Source organism: Aphis gossypii, chromosome X (assembly GCF_020184175.1).
Source record: "Aphis gossypii isolate Hap1 chromosome X, ASM2018417v2, whole genome shotgun sequence".
NCBI classification, from domain to species: domain Eukaryota; kingdom Metazoa; phylum Arthropoda; class Insecta; order Hemiptera; family Aphididae; genus Aphis; species Aphis gossypii.
The window spans coordinates 57,876,686-57,894,066 of record NC_065533.1 but is presented as its reverse complement, the minus strand read 5'-3'; the positions used below and the strand labels follow the sequence as shown (position 1 = coordinate 57,894,066).

Below are 17,381 nucleotides of genomic sequence, written 5' to 3'. Positions count from 1 at the left end.
ATTAGGACTTTTTTTATCTCGGACATATTTAACCAGACTTTTTTCCTAGAATTTTTTTACTCTAACTTTGTACCTAGTCTACCTAGTACCAATGTTAATGAAATACAATAATTATCTGATAAAAATTAAATTATTGTACTTACCTATTTTGATTCAATGGTAAGTGTATGTGATTCTTAAAATCCTAATTTGTAAGCAAAATAGGTACAAAAGTCAAAGTGAATTGTGGACGAAACCTATAAGTGTGACATACAATTTGCGGACACAAGTGTAATGTACAGACATCGCGGACAATTAAAATTTGCAATCATTGTTTTTAATATGATTCTTGCAGACGTCAGACAATTTGTGTTTGATTTAACAATTGACATTATTATTTACATAACTATGCATAATGCATATATAATATATATATGGTGCATTATAGAGGTCAAAAGTAAAAAATTTCTAGTAGTTTTCAAAAAAATTGGGAAAAACAAAAAAAATCTATCTAAGGTTAAGAAATCAAACAATAAGTTTTCCATAAGTTTTTATTCATATATAGCTATAGAAAAAACTCGAAACATTATAGGAAAAATTGTATGTGTGTTTGAATTTTAAATTTTTACGAAACTGCGTACCTAACGATAACGATTTATCATCTGGTGGTTTTAAGTATTCGTTATTATTCAAATAGTATAAGACGTATATATACTTGAAAATTTCACCAGTTATTTAAATAAGCATTTTCTTTACATAATTGAATTTTCAAAATATTTTACTTGTTTTAAGGCTATTTATACTTTACATAGGCATTTGAAATATTCGTTTTTGTTTATTTTTTTTTTTTATAAATATCAATAAAAAAATTTTGGCTGAGTCAAAATACTTAAAAATTGAATACAAAGTTCCTCATAGGTAACGTCTTATAGTGATTCAAAAATTATAAGAATACATAGGCATAATTTTTTTTGATAGTATTTGAAATTCAAATATTAACTAAAATTCGTCAAAATCATGAATATTTGGAAATTATTTTGTAGGTTTAATTTATTAAAAAATTTGTTGAAGTAGCTAAGACTGCTATGAGTTAAAAATTGAATACAAGATTTTCCATAAGTTTGGCTTAAAATATTTATAAAAGAACTTAATTTTTTGTATATTCAGTCCATTATAACATAAGTCACCTATTTCACCAACCACTGGAAATTATATCCTATGCTGAGGTAAAATAGTTTTATCAACACTTCACGTGGTTTTTATTAACTTGATGTCCCCAAATATCCTAATGGACTAAACCACTAAACAATTCGTCCGCAACTATAGATACTATCATTGATTTTAAAATCAATACTAGTCGTATGAAGCCGGTAATTCGTCTAACAGTAATAATAATACTGTAATTAAAACAGAATTTATTCAAACAAAGTTAGGTACATAATAGTCTTGAAAAATGAAAAATCATTGAAATGCAATGGATTTCCAGAAGAAATTAATACTTTTGGAGTTTTGGAGTTTCCTCGAAAATTAATGGAGACGCAATTACAAAAAGAAAAAAGTCAAATTAAATTAGTAGATACACATTTGTGATGGATAAAAATATTTTTCAGACTGTATAATAATTGAGAAGTATAAAAGTTCTTAAATATATGTACCTACTTTTACGCATAAAGATAGTATAATATAGGTATACTAAAAAAAAAAGGTGTACTAAATACTAATGTACTATTAATTATTACTCAATATCTCTAATTTATTATGAATTAATTAAAAATACACAATTAATTCTGATAGTAATTAAGTCTAAAGGAGTAGAGTAAATACTCAAAAAAATAATTGTTGATTAATCTTATGCCGAGTTGTATAAAAAATTGATTAATTGAATTATTATTCATTAAAACTTAATGGGACAATCATGGACTAGTAAATCATGTTTAATTCATTAAATGTGATTGTTTATGTGACCCTGCGTTACTACAGTCTTAGGAACATTTAAAATTCCATTGCTAGTTAATATTTATTGAAATAATAATTATATATTATTGAAAATATAATAAACCAGACATCTTTGAGTATGATGAGGGAAATCTATCGGTAAATTCCAAAACTATAGTTAAGATATTTGATGCATTTTACTTGATTTTATTTTGAAAATTTGTGCTTATTTAAAATGTTCAAAATGCCAAAACATTAAATTAAAATCATTTCTCACAAATATGTTAACTATATTATATTTATTAAACTAGGTAGGTATGTATGCATTATGCGTACATTGTTGAAATCGTTGAAAATTAACTTAAGTTACTTTCATGTATAATCACGTTATGGTCACAATAATGAATAAAATATATTTTATAAACGTATAGTATAGTACCTATGTCGTATGTAGTAATTATACTTGCCTGTATCCATTACGTATAAAATGTACCTACCTACTTTACAAATTTCAATAAAACTATGGATACCTATATGTAGAATGTTCAATAAGTTCGGAAACGATCATCATAATTAACGATAATATGATTTAATTAATGAAGTTTATAAGTATAAAGTAATATATATATAGTAATATCTATAGCAGTGTTATCTATTATTGCTCCATATATGTATTAAAATATAGGCACATTTATAGATCTATATAGTTGTACAGCTATATTTATAGTTTCTAAACTTTATGAACCACTGCCACTGCCCACTAGTGTATATGGGATAATAATAATATGATTTAAGAAAAACAGTTTTTTACTAATATAGAACCTGCCTATTATTGGTTTTCGGAATTCAATTTTTTTTTTTTTGAGTTAGGCATCATATATGTAGTACATTATGTCAATAATCAATTATTGAATATTATCTTTGAGTATTGATAGTATACTATCTATACTCAATGATATTATATAATATTATATAGGTAGTTAGGTACCAGGTACCCATACTTAACTAACACATTTACTAATTCCTAGTACCTATGCATAGGTACATACTGTAAAATTAAAGAACAATATAAAAATATCAAAAAATTAATTTTTAAGACAAATGTTCAAAAACTAAATCTAAATTTATTTATTATAAAGAAAATGGCCAAGAGACGCCTTTATATAATATGTATATAAACGCAGTTCCCCTCTAAATCAATCTTAATTATTAGGAGGCACTGTTGTTGCTAAACGGTTCCTTTCCTCAAGTCATTCAAGCCAACTTTGTATTATATTCATACCATTTACTATTATTATGCCATGTTTTTTATAGATAATAACTAGGTATTAAATTGTGAGCAATGTAAGCTTAGCTTTTTCAATTAAAAATAATGTATTTATATGTCAATTAAATAAACAATGGACAATGTGTTTATACTTGAAACTATATTTTTTGATGTATTTTTAAATTTCCTAAGTTTTTAAAATACGTTTGAAAAATTGTTGATTTTTTGTGTTTGTAATACGTTATTTTATAATAAGGAAATTATAAATAAAAAGTAATTTTCGTATTATAATTTTAGTTACATATAGACACACGGCAAACAAATGTAGCTAACTTACGTAACACGTTACAAGAAAAGTAAAGGTGTTAAATTCCATTACGTTACAATAAGTACACACTGAATACTAGTTAAATGCCCTGCAGCTTGTAGGTATACCTAAATCTATTATACATAAATTGCTAGGTACATAATATAGTGTTATACTTTTACCTACGGATAATTATATAGTCAGAGCAAGATTATCAAAATATTTAATATTCTTATCACACTAAGCAAATACGATACACTTATAAAAACGAGTTGTTTTATCTCGACATATTAAATACCTACCTATATAGTTAACCAAATAAATTTTAAAGTAGGTAACCGAGTTGCTAATTAAAAATTGTAGTCCTTTTGTTTTCAACAGGCGAAAAAAAAATAATTTTATGAAACCGATATTGAAAACATTTTTTCTTCTATACCTATCTATAGTAATTACCTAATTTTAACTTTTTTAATATCTATTTCACAAAACAACACTAACGACTAGACAGTATGGCACATTAGCCGAAAGTCGGCACTTATATCAATACGTATAAATAGATAATGTAATGTGTAGATCATTTAATAAACTGCTAATTAATAATAATTACTGTATTCTTTCCTTCGCTATCATAATTTATGGGGTAAACACGTTTCTCCCAAAATAATATTAACTGCAGTCAAAAATGTAAAAGGTTAGATTTCTCAATTTCTGTATTCTATTTCCGCCAAAATAAGTTTGGTAACTAATGATTTTAATTTTTAGACAATTTTTTATGTGGCAACTGACAATCAATACTATAATAGTCACTACTCACTAGTCATTAGAAATATAATATTGTATTGGTAATATTTAAACTATATATATATGTAATAATACTATTAATACTGCTTTAAAATGTATACAAAAGACCGTACAATAATTTAGGCACAGTCATACAGACGCACAGTAATAATTGTCAAAAATACTTAGGATTATAATTTTTAAGTAAGTAATCAGTTTCTTTTAGTTACCTAATACCTTCCTATCTATGTGATTTTTATTTAAAAAAAAAAAAACTATAATTTAATTAACTTTTTATATTGCCTATGTATAGAATATATTATAGTCTTACCATTTTCTACATATTTTAAAATATTTTTATACGACCATGAAATATGAATCATATGATTTACTTGTGAATTATGATTAAAGATTTTTCAAAACCAATAATTTGATAGAAGTATACAACGGTTTATATTATTATGAAATGTAACTAAATATGCATTATGAAATTATACTATATAGATTATACTATACCTAAGTCACTACTATAATAATTATTATCTTTATACTGTTCACTAATATATTATACTATGATGAATGTAGGTAATGCATTTTTTTAAATCCTATTATTTTTTAATTATACAAATATTTTTTGTTAGGTAATTTATTATGTGTTATGCAATTATTATACAATGATTGTAAAATGTTTTTATCACACACGATATTATTGTTATATTTTTGAATTATTAACTGCGATATTTTATTCCTACATTTTATACAAAAAAAATATTAAAAGATATAATGATCGAAGTATATTATCATTATGGGAATTCGTAACAGAATATTGTGTAAAAACTTCATACATCTCTACTTTAAAATTATAAATAGGTGATATTAAATACCTTCATGACTTCATGAGTACCTATACTATTGTTAATTGGTAATAAATAATAATAATAATAATAATAATTAATAACTTATCATAAATTCAATATTATAATGTTATAGAAATACAAGACTCCTATATTTAAGAAAATAAATTTATTATGTGTTTAATGTTTATAGTGGGGGTATAGGCGTAACTAGTCCTTTATGTTAGGGGGGCTGGAGTCCTAAAAATGTTTTATACCAAAATAAAGTACCTATGAGAACCTAATTTCTCTCACATAGCTATAAGTTTTAATTTAAATGAATTATATATAAAAAAAAATGATGAGTAAAATATAGATTGATTAATAATTAATAATGCATACAAAAGCTTATGCCATACAATATACAAATATAAAATGTAGTATGTATATTGTATATTATACCTAATATAATAGTTGATAATTTTCAACATCAAAAATTGTACGTATGAAGTATAATGTACTTTTTTATTTCGATATTTTTAAACATAAATTGTAACTCTTTATTTTCATATAATAACAGTAAATATAAAATATACACAATAAGTATATAAAATTAAGTATTATAAAGTAAGGTACCTTAGTTTAAATAAATAATTATTTTAGTACCAGTACTCAGTAGTACTACAGAATAAATTTATTCCACCAACACTGAGTAGTGATTATTATTCGTTATAATAAATATGTACAAATTGTTTCTCTTGGATTTTTATAGCTTTATAAATTATTTAATTATTCAATACCCACGTTATTTTGTATAATATTGTATTAATATCTACTATCTAGTATTATCATGCCTGTATAGTTTAAAATAAATATCTCTCTATGCATCGATTTAATAATGTATAATATTTAAAAATATATTTGAACGAATAATGTCAATTCAATGTTCTATAAAAACAAATCATAAAACGTTTTATGTCTTGTAAGTTGTAGTGTTATTGATATAAATATAACTATAACAACAATCTGTAAACAAATATGTCAAATGTCTAACCGATAATATAATATATAAAAATAATATCAAATAAACACAATTTGATAAAACTTTTTTTTTTTATTAGATAATTATTTTTTTATATGAAACATTATATTTTTTTACATTGTCGGTAAAAATAAAAATAATACTAATATAGTAATATGTTTAATAGCACATACAAATACACACAATGTCTGGAGGGGCTTTAAGAAATCCCAGGGGGGCTGAAGCCCACCCAAGCCCCCCTAGTTACGCCACTGTGGGGGTGTATTATATATTGATTCAGATATTGGAAAAATGGAAACTGAGTTGTTAATAAACGGTATATTTAGTATTAGGGTATATTATAACGTATAGTTTTACTTTTACGACTTAGAAGCTGCCATCGGCAATACTTAACTTTTTTTACAAAATAATAAACTGTATAGGTATTTTAGCTACGTAATATGTTTAGTTGTTTTTAGAGGGAAAAAATAAAAATTTTGTAAATAAAGTTTAATGCTTATTAATTTATAGTTGACTCATTAATACATTTTATTTCATAGTTGATAGTTTAGTAATATTACTATTAGTTGTTTAACTTTATTTTTTATATAAAATATAAAACAAAAACATTTTAGTACAAATTGTATTCCTAAATTATGAATAAAACGGAAATATTGAGTTACCAATAATACAATAGAAATTAAGTGATAGATTTTTTAACGATTAGTTTGGAAGAACCAATACTACAGCACTGTGGCGGCTCGTGGGTGCTGGTGGTGGAGGTGCGACTTTAATATAATACCTCTAGTCATAGGTATAACAAATTGTCAAATTGAATGTAATATAATTTAATATATATATTACTTTTATTATGAGCACAATTCGACATGTTGAACTAATTAAAATTAAAAACAATACAATTTATACTGAAAATACATATGACAACAATCTACTTCCTTCTATAGTTGCAAGTAGCAGTTGGAAAATAATAATAATAATTATAGCAATTAGCAGCCGACAACGACGAGCGTAAACTCCGTTAATTTTAAAAGTAGAATTAAATTACCCAATATAATAGGATATATTTTTACCGTATGAACGACGCTGCCTGTCGTTCAAAACTCGAATATATAAGATTGCAGTTTAAACGTATCCGCACGCACACGATTGCAGCGCTTGGCTTATAATATTATACGTATTATTAATCAGAATATTGCTCGGATGACGCTGCCGGATTATAAACTATTGCAGCGCCTTCTCGTCCTTTCGAGTTGAAAACGGTTACATTTTCGTGACGTACGCTACAACGATTTCCGGTTCGGTGGGAATCCGTTTAACACGCCGTGATTTTTAATTTTTATAGTGAATTTCACTTAGGTATTATTATTTGCAATACACTATACATGACGATCTGGCTGATGGCCACTCGCACAACATCTGCACAGTACAGTGGCGTCACTAGGACTACTCTGTGGGGGTGATATAGATATTTTTCATTTGTAAAAAAAAAAAAACATTTATAGGTACCTACCTCACAAATTACATTTCATTATATTATAAAAAAAAAGTCTAGGGGGTTGATATATCATCTACATCACCCCCCATAGTTACGCCATTGGTACAGTATTTGCTGACGGATTTATGCACAACTATACCTGTATAGTATGTATGTATGTCCTTAATCCTGATTCCGGGAAAAAATTTCGATCTGCTAAAAAAATTTGTAACATCTATATACAGGTTATACATGTTTATCTTTTAGACATTTCCGCTGTATAGGCAGGAAATCGATAGGAGGCCAGTGCGTGCGTGTATAGGTACATTGTATTAATATACGTACTACTGTGGTCGAACAATTATTCTGACCATTTGAGATTCTGGGGAATATTGCGCCATTGAGCATTGTTTGCGATGTTGAACAAATTTTTTGTGCTGTTGGAAATATATTTTTATGTTGTTGCTAATGTTATAACTTATAACAGTGTTATTACGGATGAGGTGGTTGGTGAAATGGTTCGAAAATTATATTTTTCAAAAATCAAAAGCTATCGATGTCATCATTTTGTGAGAATTCTGTATTTTAGTGAAGTGATTTTCAAATTTTAAATATTACATGTTAAATTATTTTATTAATTGGGTATAATATGTATACTATTTTTCGGAAGTCGATTACCTTATCGATACTTGCTTACACCGAAAATAGACATAGTTCTCATGCACTTGTAAGTTGTATGATTTTATTATTATGTATATTGTATAATACACTATTTTAGTATTTATATGCCTTATAAATATAACATTATTATAGGTAGCGGGCCTTGGTTTTTTTCGATTTAATTTCAGTAATTCTATCGATAATTATTTTAAAAATCGTTTGCTTTTTACTCATGGTACTGATATATTGTATTCATATTTGAAGTACAATACTACAATATTAGTTTGAGAGTGTACCTAATATCTAGCGTAGTGTTTATATTATTCAAATATACAGGCACATTTTGGTAAATACCTAAATAGTATTAAGTATACTTATATGTGAAATGTATGTAGGTACAGTTTTTGTGAGATGGTCCAATTGGATTTTAATCATTTATTTGACTTTTATAATGTTTATATTTCATAGTAACGTATTATACGTTAAGTTAACTTTTATTTTTAAATATTCTGAAAGTGTCAGAACATATTAAACGGATGTCGTATACCTACTTGCATAGTATGCATACGATGCATATATGATGTTGTCTCCGTGTCTAACCAACAAAGAAAATGGAATAAAATGAGAGTGACAAAATTCACCGCAAATCATAAGCTTCTATGGCCGCCAAGCCGTCGTGATGATATTACTCGTATATTTAATATTAATATTATTAATCCTACAGTTTTTACGAGAAACCAATATTTGTATGTGCGGTTCACAATTTCGCACAAGTTGCGACGTTGCATAGGCGTATACCTATACCTATCCATATCCGATATACCTGTATAATAAAATCGCGAGTAGGTACGTAACGATATTATAAAAAACTAAAAATAATTTTAATAATAATTATAAATATATATTTGTATTGTTAATTTGATAATGTATAATATACTATATACTAAAATATGTTCCTATTTATTTTGTAAACATATTATTGTACTATAAATTGTTCATTTATGTAGGGAGTGCCGCGACCGCACCATCGCACATATTATGCACGAGCCGTCACTACCATAGCAGCTAGAGCCCTGCAAAATAGAAATATAATAGTTCAAAATATACATAGGTTAACAATGAAATAGTGAAGACGACTGTATACTGTATAGTGGTAAGATTACTCGTAAACTTTCAGATCTTCAGCAAAAATCTTTTGATTAACGAATATCACGTTAGGTAGGTGGAATAAGGTAAATCTGCAGGTGTTGCTTTCTACAAGTCTGCTCCCTGCAGAATGTTGAATTGGACAATTATATCCGTACAGCAGTTTTCTATATATGCTAGACACAGCTGGAAAATTATTTAAGAAGATACTACTATATGAAAAAAACTACGAACGTTTTAGAAATTCGTAAGTTTTTATTAAAAACCAATTGGAACGAGTTCAAAATGGGAACATTCACAGTCAACACACTTTAAGTAGCATAAAAGCCTACTATCAGCAGAGAACAAATTAACGTTATATGCACAACAGATCAGCCTGATAAATGAACGCGTTAAACTTATAGTAACGTGGTGAAAAATAATTATCTAGCCACAGCCCACAAGAGCAGAATTTTGGTATGTATTTTTCAAAATAATGTCAAATGTATACGTGGAATCAACCAAACGAAGTGGAAACTACTTGCAAGTGAAACTTCTGTATGGAGCTTTCTTTCTGACTGAAAACTTTCAAATAAAAAAACCTTACATAAAACTTTCAAACTATTTTACAAAGTATAAAATAAAAAAGCACTGATTGTTACTTTTTAGTATTAACACACACTATACATTATCATTGTCATAAGGCAAAATGCATTGTGATTTCGGTGATTCTTAGTGTGCCACAAATCAAGTCAGAGGAACCATAATGAATACCTATAATATTTGAATTCAAAGGAGCGTCGAAGAAATATGTAAAATAGTACACAATATATTATAGTTGATAAAATTATCACAGTTTACTTTAAAATAAAAAATTGGAAGGTAATATATAGTGCCTTTCCACTTTCGTTTATTGTTACGAATGTTACGTAATCAGTGGTGCACCCAAGGGGGGCTTTGGGGCTTAAGCCCCCCAAAAAAGTATTTTTTCATTAAATTACACATTATTATAGCAGAATATATAGTATAACAATGATAAATGATAATGTTTTATTTTCAAATTTATTATTATGTTATAGATACACACATATATGTATACATAATAGTTCAATATTACGCGATAAGGTTTACTTGTGCAAGGAAAAATGAAAAATTATTAAGCCCCCTCCTAAACAAAAATTCTGGATGCGCGCCGGTATGTAATAATGAATAAGTTTGTGTTTTATAAATAAATGATTCTTTTAGTGTTGGAGCCTCGAAGGAAGCAAAATCCTAATGGATTTGTAAATTTACTATAGATATCTAACAAATACAAAAATAAAAATAAATATGGATCAGATCCCGGATCTTAAATTATAGGCTATAACAGGTACTATAAGTTATAATGAGTATAAGTTAAAATATTAGATTAATAGCTAGATTAGAAATTGACAAATAGTGTCATTTGGGGGAGGGGCTTTTTCTAACACTTAAATCGACAATCGTTTTGGAGTGTATAAGGTATTCCAGTATAGTCGCATCTTGGACTTTTCCAAAAATAACATAAGTAGGCTGCGTTCCACTTAAATTTACTTTGACCTAAGGCTAGCCTTCCCTATACATTTATATTTAATTTTTTTTTTTATCAAGTATTAAAAGCGTGTTAGACTTAGGCATGGGCATATTGAAATAAATCTATCGTTTGAGTGAAAACTATTTGGTATAATACAATTGTCATTTTACTATTATGATATTATATTATTATACGATATGTATATTGTATATAATATATGCAATATGCTATATAGTGTACAAAGATAAATATTAACTTTTATATTGGTAGACAATGTTATATTATGAAGACTGAAATTGTTAAATAATAGTGTCTATTCATAGATATGAATATATTATAATAAATGGAAATTATAGTGGACAGTCCGGCAGTATCCGGTTGAATTTGTGCCTGTCTAGGATAGAGAAGCCTTCTACCATTTTTTTCATAGGAAAAGATTATGGAAATGATTATACAATAATGTCTCAAAATCGTTGATCCCGCTTTTATAGAAAATGTTGGCTACGAGCCTGTTTTAACCGCAGTGGCGCACTTGGGCAGCATACATTTAAAATACAAATTACTTTATTTTACTCATAATTTGATCATATTAACAAGATCTAAAATTATATAATATAATCAAATGATAATTACTATTATAAGTAAGGTATTCGAGTCTTAAAAACACGATTGGTCACGTATGTATTTCAGTTTGATAATTCGATATGGCTGCAATATTATTTGGGTATCAAACTTGAGTTATATTTTTCATGCGAGTGAATTTAAAATAAATTTCTAATTCTAATCATTAGATAGATATATTAGATATATTTAAGTCATATTTAATTAACCATATTATTACGATCCGATTGAAAAGTATCGCGTTAAATCTCAAACACTATGTAGGCACCAACTTACTTGTGGAATTGTGGAAATAATAGATAAGAAAAAAATAGGGCCAGCATTTTAATACAAAGTGCATCTTTTTTAAATTTATTTAGATAATCCTGATAATCCTTTCCATATGTACATAATTCGTTTTAAATAACGAGTGCTTCAAAGCTGAAACTTTTATTTTGCATATTTCGAAAAAATTTTAATTTTAAAGAGCATTTTTTAGCATTATTGAGTCATTTTGTTGGTTTTAATGTATATTAATTGTTCATTTTATTTACAAATTTACCTACTGAAAACATAATCTAGAGATAAATATTGTTTTTTTTTTTGATATTAAGTAGTTTTCGTTGAAGTATTAAACTTTATTCAATAGATTTATTGAGTTTTCCATACAGTACATTACACATTGTCAATCATTTAATTCTACAGACTTCTATATTAACTACCTATATAGTTCTATTATATAGAAATCTGTGTTTGATTCATTTCGATTCGATTTTTATTGTATATTTGTGATTGACCGTGAAAAAGTCCTCATAAAATAATAACTATACCTTATATTTTACTAATAACCAAACTGTATGAAAAAAAAAAAAAAATTGTCAAGTATTTTTAAAGTAATTTTTGCGGTAAAATTCCTTTTCTAAAGACATTTTTGGATTGATGTTTGGTTTTAAGGGCATTTAAATCCGGGCCCTATACAGTAATAATTAATAATATATCAATAATCAAGCGAGATCGTTTCGACCGCGGCGCCGACTAACGACGGGTTAAAAATAAATCTTTGGTTATACCTGTCCTACTGCAGTGTAACCTATTCTGCCAGAGATCGCGGTCTCACGACCGACCGACCGACCGACCGGTCGCGAAAACGGAAGCGCCCGGCCGTTTATCATCGTGTCACGGCGGCGACGGCCAGCTACCGGTCACGGGAAAGTGTGCGCGTGCGCGCGCTCGCGTAATGACAGCACTGCAGTAGCACCGACATGACGCCGGTAAAATGTTGCAGCGGATAACTACAATACTTACTGCCGACGGTTTTCTATCTGCGGCGTTGGACCACATTGCCACTATCAGACGCCAGGCGTGAGCCACGCGCGCTAATCTAACTGATAAAAAGTGATAACAGGTCGCGCCGACAACGCGCCATCTCGGCCGCCCTCCGTGGGGGCGATGACAACAGCTGCTGCCGGCCGCCGCCGCCACCGCCGCCGCCGCCGCCGATTCAGTTTCGGTCGCCCGTGCTCCCGCCACGCCGCGCACTCGTCGCAACGTCGTCGTGCGCACTCGACGTCCACTGCCCACCGCTGCATCGGCTCCGCGCGCGCGTTTCCAGTTTCCAGGCGTCCGCCGGTTGTTTTCCCTCGTCGTTTTCCCGTCGCGATTCAGTCCCGAGGCGACCAGCAGTCGTGCGCCGTACGCAGTCCGTGTCTCGTCGTCCCCTCTGTCCGGCGTGTGTGCGTTTCGAGACGATACGATTCAAACTTTTTCCATTCCGGACGACGTTTGGGTTTGCCTTAACGTAAACGTGTGGAGACCAATTATTAAATTATTTATAAAAAAAAAAAAAATACTATAGAACACTAATCACTGCTCCGACCTTCGGCGTCGCGTTCGATTCGTAACCGCAATGTACGTTGCACTTCTGCCCGAGTTCACTGTGCCCACACACAGTTAACTCCTTAGATCGTACCTACCCGTCTATACGTTCATTTGTTTTTACATTTTATTTTTTTAATTTAATTTTTTTTTTTTTTATCAAAACGTCGAATAGCCTTTAGTGTCCGTTTGAATCGTCCGATAGCAACGATAGCAACGATGGCTGCGTGCAGCCCAAAAAGAACGTTAGCTTTTATTGTGTTATTGGTGTTGTGCGATGGATTAGTTGTTTCGACATCCTATGGCGGTTCGTTTGTAAGTCTGGTTGAAGTTGTCAACCACACAAAGTTTACCCAAGATGAAACCAAAGATTTGTACGTCAATTTGACAGTTGGCATGTTTGGACAAGGACTCAACGAAAACATAAAAATCAGGCCCACCTCTAGAGTTGCATTACGTGGCTCTGAGTGTTACAAAAACCATCCGATGAAAAACATTGATTCTGACAACTTTATTTTCAAACAGGTAAGCTTACTTTTATGATCATCAATCAATAAATGAGTAGCAACCATGTACTAGAGAATGTATCGATGGAAAGCTTAAATTAATAATTTGGTTGCAGAATATTATTTATATATTAGATATATTGACTTTACATAGGTAGACTTAAAATGTTTAATAGTATCTATATTTTAAATTAGAAGGATTACCTGATAACCTTTAAATATTTGATGTAGGCATTACTTCTACATTTTTTTTACTTGCAGTCTTAACAGGTTATTAAACACCTGAACTATTTATTATTCATTTCTTGGTTTACTTTACTAACTTGACAAATAGATAGGCAGGTAGTAGTTATTGTATATTTTTTAAATGAAAATAATCAGATAGGTATGTTAATATAAATGTATTAGGAATACTTATATATGAGAATATCATTGTTACTATAAAATTTAACTAAAAATTGTTAGGTAGATACATATTCATTTATTTATTTGTGAAATAAACTCATTATTTTTAGTCTATCACCTTATATTTCTATGTAACACTAAGAATTTGATAATTTAATGTAGGCAGGTTTGATACTTACTACCTACATTAAAATACTTAGGTAACCTACCTTGATTTAATACCGGAAATCATTATCTGTCAATTTGTTTACATACACACAAATAACAGTTAATATTTACTTGACATGTACCTGTTAAATATAAACTATGAATCTTAATGTACACTTAGTTAATTTTTATTTTAGACCATAATGATTATATTTTCTATGGATTAAAATCATAGGTATATTTTGAAATTAAAATTAGTAATTAGTACTTATATGTAGATGCAGTTGTATCAGACAGTTTAATTTAGTGTTAGTTATAAACTTATAATAGTTAAATTGTATATTTGTATGTATCCAACTACAATTATATTATATATATAAAACAATCTTACAATTCGCTTAATGTAAAATTGTATTTTAATTTTTGTGCGTGAGTTACTGATAATAAAATTACATTAACATTTTAAATGAATATATTTATAAAACACTCTATAAACCATTGAAACATACTATATATTCTTAAAATAAACCAGAATTTAGTTAGGAAGTAAATGATCAGGAAGTAAAACATTACATACTAAATTTTTAACTATCAAAATAAAATTAACATAAAACAATAATTTTCAGTAGGTATTGACGTATTGTCATTAAATATGTTGCAGATGGTCATCTAATTGTGTTTTATGTAAGCCATAAGTACAATTAGTGGTCACTGGATACAAATACCTCCTTTAAAATTAATTTTATGGATATTTTCTTTATATTGTGAGTACTTAATTACCAATTGGTTTCATTAAACGTTGTATAAGAATACTTTGATGAGTAAAAACATTTAGTAGGGTTATACTTTATGCATTATAGTGTGTAATATATGTAATAAAAACGTATAACTTGTGTTTCATATAATTTTGTAATTAAATACATTTTTTATGTAATTTACTATGATTGCATCAAATAACTTTTTTTTATATTCTATGTTTTAATTATATACTATATTCACAGAATAAAATTAGATAGGTATATTGGTTTTGAAAAGAATATGTTTTAATAAAACTACTAACAATTAAATTATAGCTTTTTCTTAATATATATATATAAATACATATTTTTTAAATTCGAGCTTTTAAATATTTATACATTCGTGTTTTGGTGTATGTAGTGAATCCAATATTCATTCTGGAATATACTGAGACCTATTTAGGAAAAAATTAAATTCTTGTAACATTGACATGTGCTTATATACCCTGTGGGATGGGTCAAATACATGTCAAATAAGTCATCAGAGTTACAAAATAACACATTTTTTTAGTGAAAAAACAAAATACTAAGAAATAAATTTAATGTTCATACCTAGTTAAATTATATGACAAGAATTATGAAATTATATTCTTTTTTAATAAATACTCTATTATATAAATTAAAGATAGTATTTTTTAATTTAACATACCTATTATTTTTTTGTAAGAAATGCTAATAATAATAATAATAATAGTAATAAATAATAAGACATTGATATGAACATTTATTTAGATTTTTAGGGAACATATTTCATCAGCCATAAACCCTGCAACATGTTTGTGCATGTATACCTATGGTAATTAATGAAAGTTAAAAAACAATAAATTCTGTTATTTTTTCAATTATAATTTTAATAGGTACTCTTTAAATATGTATTTTTATTATTGTAAAACGCATTATTTTTTTCACTTGATTCAAAGCATATTCTTTAGAAGAATATTACATTTCAATTATCAATACTGTAGGTATATGTTTAATGTCTTTACATATATTTAATACTATACTAGAGATATTATTTATTTTTACTTATTAGGTAAAAATGAATTAGTAAATTATTAATGATTTGATTGCTGAAAAATATTAATAAGCATATCTTACAATAAATTGATATATTTCAATGTATACACTATACAGTAAATGTCGAGGTTAATGTATAAATCATGGTATGTAGATTACTTTGACAATAATTGTATAATAGACTATATAAGAAAGTTACACTACACATAAGTTTTTTTAATGTTAATATACATTTTATGTAATTTTCAACATAATATATTTTATATTGTGAAGAAAAAGGTAAAGAAGTAGTTGAAGGTACTGAGTTAATTTTAGATATTGTGTACTGACCTTATTGTTCAAAATGATTATGTTGACATGTTAATTTATTTGTAAATAATATTGTTTTTTATTACCAAATAATAGTATAAAACTGTCAAATTTCATGATTATTTAATACCTTTTGGTTGTACATTTTAGATAAGTTTATATTATTAGCAGTTAATAATAATAAAAAAAAAAACATTCAAAACAATTTAATAGACAGAGAAGTTAGGACATTTACTATTCAAAAATCTCAATAAAAAAAAAAAATTTAGGTATAGGTAGGTATTTAATTGCTTTTAATATTACCTATTAATTATTAAACAATACTTAAGTAAAAACTAAAAATGAATTTACTTATCTTGTGTTATAAGTAATAAAATTAGTATTATTATTTAAAAATTAAAATGGCCTTAAATTTATAATATACTTTTTGGAAATTATATGTATGTCTCACAAACGATACCAGTGTTTTACACTTTGTTATTGTTATAATTATGTAAAGGTAGGTACTAGGTAGGATAGGTATAAACTATAAAATATTTAATTGAAATATAATTGTTAGGGATAAGTATATTATGAATACTATAAATTATAAATTCTACCATCACAACTCAGAAGTATGTAAGTAATATAGAAAGTAGTATTTCAATAATTACTAAAGGGAGGAATTGTTCGCGTATCATTAGTTATTTCAGGTATTGCCGGTAGTGATATTTTCTTGTCATTAATTCTAGTAATATATTAAGTTGAGATTAGGTTATTTGCTATTTGCTA

At 27.6% G+C, this 17,381-nt stretch overlaps 1 protein-coding gene across 3 annotated transcripts in view; it reads left to right on the top strand.

Moving 5' to 3' along the window:
* Positions 1–13,064: 13,064 nt before the first annotated feature.
* LOC114125152 (unextended protein) overlaps positions 13,065–17,381 on the top strand; it is a 95,094-nt gene continuing 90,777 nt past the window's right edge. For 2 of the 3 annotated variants that reach the window (XR_003592498.2, XM_027988674.2), the window contains exon 1: positions 13,065–13,954. Coding sequence is in view for 2 of the 3 variants with exons in the window: in XM_027988674.2 (XP_027844475.1) it covers positions 13,649–13,954 (306 nt within the window). In the remaining variant the exon portion in view is untranslated. The remainder of the gene's footprint in view (positions 13,955–17,381) is intronic. The other variant, XM_027988673.2, reaches the window with a different exon arrangement.